Consider the following 9,406-nt stretch of genomic DNA (forward strand, 5'->3'; position numbering starts at 1 on the left):
ATTTAAAAGACTAAGAAAGAAGGCCAGGGAGGTTAAAATAAGGAGTGAGGCAAGAGAGTGTTGCCTAGCAATGTCTTGAAGAGTGGGGCAAAGGATAAGTAAGTTTGGATCCAGTTGAAAAAGTCAAAATCTCAAAGCATACAGATCTGGGATGGAGAAGTCTAGCAGGCCACCATGGCAGTGAGTTCTTCAGCAATCAAAGAACAACCTTGGGGGCCTTGAAAATGAAAGGGCCAGGAAAAGCAAAGAGCAGAAAAGAGTTCTAAAGATGAATTAGATTATTTCTGCTCAAAAGAGCAGATTAACCTCATAATGACCCAAGCTAATAAAGTTCCTCTCCTACACACATCTCTTTATTCAGTGATTATTTAGCACCTGTAACAAAGCACTGTACACAGTCCTGAGAAGGGTAGGAAGGGAGGACAACTCGAAGTTTACAAAGTTGATCCTGTTCTGAAGGAGCTCTTGTTTCTCCCACATTTAGATTCCTGATCCCCATTGCATTCCAGCAGACCAACCGCCCTGTACCAGTTGTATATTCACTCAATACTGAATTTCAGCTCTGCAATAATGAGAAGGTATTCCTCATGGATCCCAATACATCTGACATGTCACTGGCAGAAATGGATTATAAAGGGGCCTTCTCAAAAGGTAAGTTGTTTCCTTCACCTGCAAAAAGAGACTCTGGTCAGACTTGAGATGCTTTAGGACAGGTCTCTGCTCAGTGGCTTTCAGGGATCTCTCCCATGAAGATTCCCTGGACTTGGTTTTAGGGCAGCCAAGGTTTAACCAAGGAACAGACCCATAGCCTTCCTTTATGTTGTTTCAAACTAAGATTACATATGTGGTGCTATGATGATTGGCAGTGTGGTAAAATTGTGGAAAACACTGGTCTGAGTGGTAAGAAGACTGGAATTCCCAGCCTGATTCTAAGACACTGTCTTGACTGGGTAAGTTGCTTTATCTCTCAATTACTCAGAGAAAGTACACAGCATGACCCCTACTACCTACGAGCCTCAAGGTGTGAATGTCTACATACTCTCCATCATGCTTTCTCTACTGGAAATGATTCTTCTGCCCCCTCCTCACTTTAAATGTGGTTTTCTTGATGTTTCAAAAGGATAGCTCTTTCTTCTCCTTCAGGTCCCTACTTAAATATTAACCTCCTCAAAGAGGCTTTCCTTGACCATACCAGACAATTGAACTTTGGCCTCCATAGTTTTCACTTTAATGGAATATTACTCAGTTTTATAGTACTTCTCACAATTTTTAATATTCTATAATACATATCACATATTCCTTTATTTGTTGCATATTTCTACCAATAGACTGTGAATTCCGTGAGATTAGAGATTGTGATCAAATATTAAATGTGCACACCATACTACCCAGGGCCTGATGCTCAATTAATATTTATTGATTGAATAAATGAGTAAGTCAATTATCTGCCTTTCTTCTCTCAATTACCCCTTCTGTCTTTGTCGTACTTTTAATCTTTTCCTCCTATCTGAGTTTCTTCTCTCACCCTATAAACACACTCAAGTTCTGCCCATAACAGAGCAAAAAATATCCCTTGACCTGAACTCCCCTTCAAAGTTCAGGCTATTTTCTACTTTTCTTTTCTCTGAGAAGGTTCTTCAAAGAGTAAACACTCACTGTCTCTATGGGCCCTTCTCTGTCCATCCTTTGCAAGCTGGGTTTGTCCTACTACAGCTCAGAACTCTCTTTTCTCAATGACACCAAATTAGTGGATTTCCACACTTTTCCATATTGGGTTTCCTTTGCACCCGCCTCACCTGACACCATCTTGCTTCTCTGACTACTTTTCTCTCTCCCACCCTGGGTCTTCATCCTCTGGCATATCCACGTTACTGTCCCCAGGCTTCATGCTTGGCTCCTTCTGGCCTCTCTCCAGTGCTTCCTCTGGTCATCCCTATGGCTGGGCCCGTCCCTTTACTCTGAACTTCTTAGTCGACTACCCCACAGCCATTCCTTAAGAGTTGACCTTATCCCTGATCTCTCCTGAACTTCATTTCTACATTTCCACATGTAGCTCAGGAACTACCAAACCGCTTCAAATGAATGTCTTTCAGATACCTAGAAGTGTCTAGAACTGGACTTACCTTCCTCTAAACATAGTCCTACCACATCTTCTGCCATAGTGACCACATCATACTCCAGGTGCCCTGGGGAAAAAACCTCGGGGTTGTCTTCCACTTCTTTGCCTCCTGTCTAGCATTAAAATCAGTGAAATCTGACTCCTAGACATTTCTTGAGTTGATCCCCTTGATTCACAGCTATATTATAGATAAGCGTCTCTCACAGAGACCCCCTACCCGATCTCTGTGATTCTAAACTCTTTGTCTTTCCTCCACTCTCCATGTTTTTGAAGCTCCAGTGTATTGCCATTACACCCCTGCTTAAAACCTTCGAGCATTCCCTATTTCTTACACACCAAAGTCCAGGCTCCCAGCATCCTTAGCCTGTGAGTCTCTCCTGCCAGAGCCTGTGAACATCCTCTTCTCTAATCACACTGACCTACTCAGTGCCATATAGCAAATGCTCTGGACAAGAATTTGGAGTCAGACTGCTTTCTGCTCAAATTCTTATCCCCCCTTGTCACAGATATAAAACCTCGGACACATATAATAATTGAACTTATCTCTCGGGCTCATGGGAAAAATAAATTTGATAGCATAGGTAAAGAATGTGGTGTCATAGTAGGCACTAAGGAGACAGGAACTACGCTAGGACCCATGCCCTCCCAGCATTCAGTATTTTGTGCATGGACCTTCTTTTGCCTCGAATGCTCTTCACATTCTCCTACCTCAAACGCTCTGTCTGACAAATGCCTACTCATGTTTTAGGATACTGCTCAAACATTATCTCCTCTTTAAATCTTTCCATACCTCTCCCCAGGCAGATTTCTGTGCTCGGCTATATGCTCACATAACATTATGTGCCTTCCTTTATTGTGGTTCATAACAGTATAGCATTGTGGTGGTTAAGAGGGTGGGTTTTAGAGCCAGAGTACCTTCTCTTTGAATCCCACCATGGCCACTGACTAGCTTTGTGACCTTCAACAAGTCCCTTAACCACTCAGTGCTGCAACTCCCTCATCTCTAAAGTTGTGAGCACTACATGAGTTCTTATATGAGAAGAATTTAGTATAATACCCAGCAAATAGTGTGAGTTTGATAAATGTTAGCTATTTTTAGCAGTTGGTTAGGTTTTATTTCTGTTCTCTCACCCGTATCTCACTTTGTTTCCCCTGTGCATAACAATCCTTGACACACTTTACATGCTTAATTAATGTTTGTTGACTGAAAGAAACTGTAAATGAATGAATGAGCATTTTGGGGACACACAGAATCATAGAGCTCTTCATAGAGAGGCACTTTTGACTCTAAAGGAGTGTGTTAAATCCTTTCTACCCTTGACATTTCTTTCTCTTTACTCTTAAAGTGTGACCTAGTTAATGCCTCTCAATCTTTCCAGGACAAATCCTTTATGGCCGAGTACTTTGGAATCCAGAACAAAACCTTAATTCTGCTTACAAACTCCAGCTGGAAAAAGTCTATCTTTGTACCGGCAAGGATGGCTATGTGCCTTTCTTTGATCCCACGGGGACAATCTACAATGAAGGGCCACAGTATGGATGCATTCAGCCCAACAAACACCTAAAACACAGATTTCTACTGCTGGTATGCTAACTACTTGTGTTCAACAGCTGACACTCAAGTTGATTTCCTCAGCTATTAATTCTGCGTAAGCAGATAGTACCCCACTCTTGACGGTATTCTCTATACATATTGTTGTTTCTCTCTGATCAGCTAAATGCTACTACATATTACCAACTGTGATGGTTATGGCCGGTAACTAGTCAGCTCTTATTAATGTCCCAGAGAAAGGAAAGTCAAGGCCAGTGTTTCTCAAAGTTTGGACCAGAGACCTATGAATATCCCTGATTCTCTTTCAGGGAGTCCACAGGTCAAAACTACTTTCATAATAATACAAGGATGCCTGGTTTTCTTCACACTAATTCCCTCATGAATATAGAGAGTATGAAAGGTTTGTTAATATGGTTTCAAATTCCCCATTATAAATAATCTTTTAAAAATACCACTTACTGAGTTTGATTTACTATCAAAACAGAATATCCACAATTATCTGAAAAAGCTATGAAAATATTCCTCCCTTTTCCATATTTTTTGAGGCCAAATTTTCTTCATATGCATTCAGCCAAAATAACATATTACAACTGATTCAATGTAGAAGAAGATTTTAGAATCTAGTTCTTTTCCAGAGATTTGCAAAAATGTAAAACAATGCCAGGTCTCTTTTAAGGAGATGGGGATGACTATAGTTATTTTTCCTTAAAAAATGTTACTTATATTAACATGCAATGGGTTTTTCATTGCCACTTTATTTTTATTTATTTATTTATTTATTTTTACAAATAGTTTATTGTCAAATTAGTTTCCACATAACACTCAGTGCTCATCCCCACAAGTGTCCTCCTCCATGCCCATCCCTCCTCCCCCCCACATCCATCAGTCCTCAGTTTTTGTCGGCATTCAAGAGTCTCTCATGGTTTGCCTCTCTCCCTTTCCCCAACCATTTCCGCCCTTCTTCTCCCCCTTGTTCCTCCGTCAAGTTCCTCCTAATCCTCCTATACGTGCAAACATATGATATTTGTCCTTCTCTGCCTGACTTATTTCGCTCAGCATAACACCCTCAAGGTCCATCCATGTTGCTACACATGGCCAGATTTCATTGTTTCTCATTGCCATGTAGTATTCATTGCCACTTTAAAATGAATTAGTAAATAAGTAATTTCTAATTTTTCAGTGTTAATTTTAATAGAGTAAGTATTGATAGATACAAATCATATGAACAAAAAGACTTTAGTGTCCTTCGTCTTTTTGTTTGTTTATTTGTGTATTTTTGAGAAAGGGGGAGAGAGAGAGAGAGAAAGAGAGAGCAAGCAAGCATATGAGCTGGGGAAGGGCAAAGAGAGAGGGAGAGGGAGAGAGTCCCAAGCAGGCTCTGTGCCACCAGCACAAAGCCCGATCGATGCAGGACTCAATCTCATGAAACACAAGATCATGACCTTAGCAAAATCAAGAGTCAGACACTCACCCAATTGAGCCACCCAGGATACCCCTTGGTATCCTTGATTTTTAAGTGTGTAAGGGATCCTGGAACCAAATGGCTTAAGAATTATTTGTTTAGACTATCTCACTCTTTGAGCTATGAGATCACAGAAGCCACCAAGTGACTTTCCTTGAAGAGGGTAGTGGTTGACTTAAGGAAAGAGCTTCTGTAGCACATGCTCTTCTGAGCCAACCCAAGGCAGGAGTGGAAAGTACATTTCTCCTCCCAGTGACTGCCACCTGCCAATTCAGTGGTTCTGTCTTTCTAAACTTTGTGTTTCTTTTTTCTGAAATTCTAGGACCGCAGTCAGCCTGAGGTCACTGATAAGTACTTCCATGATGTGCCCTTTGAGGCCCATTTTGCTTCTGAGTTGCCTGATTTCCATGTGGTCAGTAGCATGCCAGGTGTGGATGGATTTACTCTGAAAGTGGATGCACTCTATAAGGTGAGTGTGTTGAGAAATGTAGAAGCATAGGAAGGCCACTGTAAAAGTTATAAAGGAAGATGATATTATCTCTGGACTGTTAGTCTCTTTTTATAGCATTCTTGCTGGTGGGTCTTTTTTTATTGGTGCTAAACTTATCATTCACCTCAAATTTTTACCATCTATCTCAATGGACCACAGCAATAATCAAATTCTTTAATTTGCATGCTGTCTTTTGTCAGTATATGCAACAGGGGTGCATATGGCACTCCAGTTTTTCCTAAATTCTTTTCTGTCACTTGCCTTTTTGGCCGTATGCCGCACCAGCTGATCTTCACAGGCATGTAGAAAATATTTAACAAAATAATAAATACAGTACAGCAATTTGGAATGGCAAGAAGTACTAATATTTGATAAGCAAAAGTACTCTCAATCCCAGTAATAAACATGAACTTACAAAATTAAATTCCACTTTTTTCTGTCTCTCAGTAGTAGTAATCTATGACCTTGGATTTCAGAACTATTGCCACTCTTCAGAAGTTAGTTCAAAACCATGGAGCCTTTCAATGGGGGCAGATGACATGGCAATAAAATACACAGTGGTTTAACCATTCAGAGGATAAGCCAGGAAGTGTTCAGATTTTGATCTGCATATTTTGCAGAGGAGGTGTTTAGCGGATATTTGTTGAATGACTCCATTTTAGCTGAAGTACATCAATAAATAGTTAGCATAACACGTCACTGAAGGTCGCTGGGAATAAATATGGCTCTTAATACTATTACTTCACTGCAATCAATAAAGACTAACAAATCATAAGTATTTATTTAGCTAAAAAGACCATGAAAGATAAATGTTTAGGGCTATTCCATACACAGAGAAACAGAAGAAATGCGAATAGCTGGTCCCAGATCACCCTAATTTGGAAACAAAATGGAACCTATAATATTTAGTTCAGTTCTTGATTAGTAGGTACCAATTGCTGCTAATGCTTTTCTTGAAACCATCTATCAAGGCTTGTGATGGCAATTGTCTTTCCAATGCCTTTCTTTTTTTTAACTTTATTTATTTGTTTATTTATTTATTTGCGAGAGAGAGCGCAAGAGCAGGGGAGGGGCAGAGAGAGAGAGAGAAAGAGAGTCCTAAGCAGGCTCCGCACCATCAGTGCAGACCCCATTGAGGGCCTGAAACTCACAAACCATAAGATCATGACCTGAGACAAAATCCAAAGTCGGACGCTTAAGGGACTGGGCCACCCAAGGGCCCCGTTCCGTTTCCTTTCTGAAGGAGTGGTCTGTGGGCAGCAGTGTCGTGTTCAGTTTGTGTCTCTGTTTCGCTCCTCCTGCAGGTGGAAGCAGGACACCAGTGGTATCTCCAGGTGATCTACATCATTGGCCCTGACACGATGGCAGGGCCCCGGGTCCAGCGCTCTCTCACAGCCCCTCTGAGGCGCAACCGGAGGGACCTGGTGGACCCCAGTGGCCATCTGACCCTTGATGATTCCCTCATCTATGACAATGAAGGGGACCAAGTCAAGAATGGCACCAACATGAAGTCCCTGAGTCTTGAGATGCACGAGCCGGTTGTAGCTGCTTCTCTATCCCAAACTGGGGCCTCTATTGGCAGTGCCCTGGCCGCGATCATGCTTCTCCTTCTGGTGTTTCTAGCAGCATGTTTCATCACCAGGAAATGCCAGAAGCAGAGAAGGAAACTGCCCGCTGAGGACATTTTGGAGGAACACCCTCTGAACACCAAGGTGGATGTGTCTAAGAGGAGCTCGGACAGGGTGGAGAAGAACGTGAACAGGCACTACTGCACCGTGCGGAATGTCAACCTACTGAGTGAAACCGAGGGGGCTTATGCATTCAAAGGTGCTAAAGTAAAAAAATTGAATCTGGAAGTCAGAGTCCACAACAATTTACAAGATGGAACAGAAGTGTAATGGGGGAGACCAATGTGTATTTTTTTTTCTAAAAATCATTTTTATAAAACAGGGGGAAATACTGGTATTTTTATAATCTTGCAGATTAAAAAGGGAAAACTACAGCTTTGAATGGCGGGAGGCACACACACATCACATGCATCGACTCACAACTGAGCTACCTCATTAAACAAAGAACCACTGAGACCCCAGAGTTGTGGAGCAGACTTCTTTTCAGTGGATCCCTTTTACAGTGTCAGCAGCTACAGACTGCTCCTTCCGTAAGGCTGGTCTTGGAAAGCAAGTATGTCGGTATCGGGCAGGGTGTAGACTATTCAGCTAGCTGATGGAATTCAGCGGACTGGGAGATGTCTGTATGATGTTAGATCTCCGGAGGGGCAGGGAGATAGGACATTCAGGGCCATTGGTTTTCTCTCCCACCTCCAGCTTTCTTCTACTTGGGCTTTTCCTGGGCCTGTGTACAGCAGAGTTTGGATTGCTGACGCTCGGATTCCATTCAGAATTCTGCTAATCAGCACAGCCTATATTTGCTCATTGTATCTGCTTGACAGCTTGCACTCCATGGCCTCTAACTGTCCTTTGAAAGTCCAGAGCCTTTTCATCTGGGGGTTTCCAGGTGTTCTAGACGAGAGCTCTTTTCCGTAACTTGCAGGGAGAAACCATAGAACCTCCTCTTCCCCTCCCCCCACATCAGATAACTGGCACTGCAGAACCTCCTCCCTTACAGAAGGGCAGACTAAAGCCCCGGGGGAAAGGGGAGACTGACAAGCACTCAAACATATTAGTGATGGACTGCACCCAAGGCCCAAGGGGACATCCCTGTTCCCGACTGGTTTACACTGCACCAAGGACACATGAAAACATCCTGCCTGACAAAGAACGCTGCAAAACAAGGTCAGTGCAGCCGGCCTTTTTATTCCCCATCGCTGTGGATGCTTAAAAACCCACCACACTTTCCTGTTGCCCCAGGCTTTGCCGACTCTGATAAGAGACAGCCCCGTATACTTGGCTGGCTGCGAGTTTTTTATTTTGTGAGCATTTCAGAAAAGTAAGTGATTCATTTGAATAAAGCAAATTAGGAGACAGCTCAGCTCAGAGTGAAATCTGAGTTAATAGATGCCAACTAGTACTCACAACAGATAAAGTATCAACACTCATAGCAGATAAAGGCACTGATCCTGGTATGGTTTTTCAGAGATTTCTCTTGGGGGGGGGTGGGTTCTTTTCTGGTAGCTCAGGCACTATTTTTACCATATCAGCACATGATAAGGCCATAAACATATGGCTTTAAAATTATTTAGTGTTCAAATAGCAGCTTAATGATTTTGTATGAAGTGTGCACATGGCTTGCTTTTGTGTTTCCTGTTTGTTTTTGCCTTACTGGCAAAAACATAAGCATGCATGTCATGTTGTTTTAAAATGAAGGCACAATTTCATTACCGAGGATAAAAAAAGACATGTTCTCTTCCTGATGCATGGCACGCCATAATCATGAGCAAATAATAGAGCATTCGCACTGTGTAATATTTGTATTAGAATGACCCGAGCCCTTTGAGAACATTCCAAACTACAAATGCTTTGGTTCTAAGAGCTAGAAGATTGAGCCATGGAAGGTTTTAGGCATCTCTACCAGACTCCAAGCTCTTGAGAAGAGGACCTTGTAAACCGTGCCTTTGGTTCTTCAGCAGTGCCTTGCACATAACAAGCACTCCAGAAATATTTGTTGCTAAACAAATGAATGGCGTCATGGGTGAATGGTAGAGGAATAAACTCGGGAAGGGGAGGTGAGAGACGATGGTGGCAATATCACACGGGAAGGTAGAGAGGAAAAAAAACCCCAAAAACTCCTTCTCTACTTGGATTTTAAAGTAATCTCATTGGGACA

The 9,406-nt window shown here is 42.2% G+C and overlaps 1 protein-coding gene across 1 annotated transcript; it reads left to right on the top strand.

The window, feature by feature from the left end:
- Window positions 1-484: 484 nt before the first annotated feature.
- Window positions 485-8,786, top strand: LOC120227392 (extracellular matrix protein FRAS1-like; the record flags this gene model as incomplete). Its single annotated transcript, XM_039225510.1, has 4 exons — window positions 485-651; window positions 3,499-3,704; window positions 5,456-5,602; window positions 6,928-8,786. Coding segments are annotated over 4 exons (1,114 nt in total), but the record flags the coding sequence as incomplete, so codon positions are not given.
- Window positions 8,787-9,406: the final 620 nt, after the last annotated feature.

This window comes from Hyaena hyaena, unplaced genomic scaffold (genome assembly GCF_003009895.1).
Source record: "Hyaena hyaena isolate Hyena2069 unplaced genomic scaffold, ASM300989v1 scaffold_2266, whole genome shotgun sequence".
NCBI lineage: Eukaryota > Metazoa > Chordata > Mammalia > Carnivora > Hyaenidae > Hyaena > Hyaena hyaena.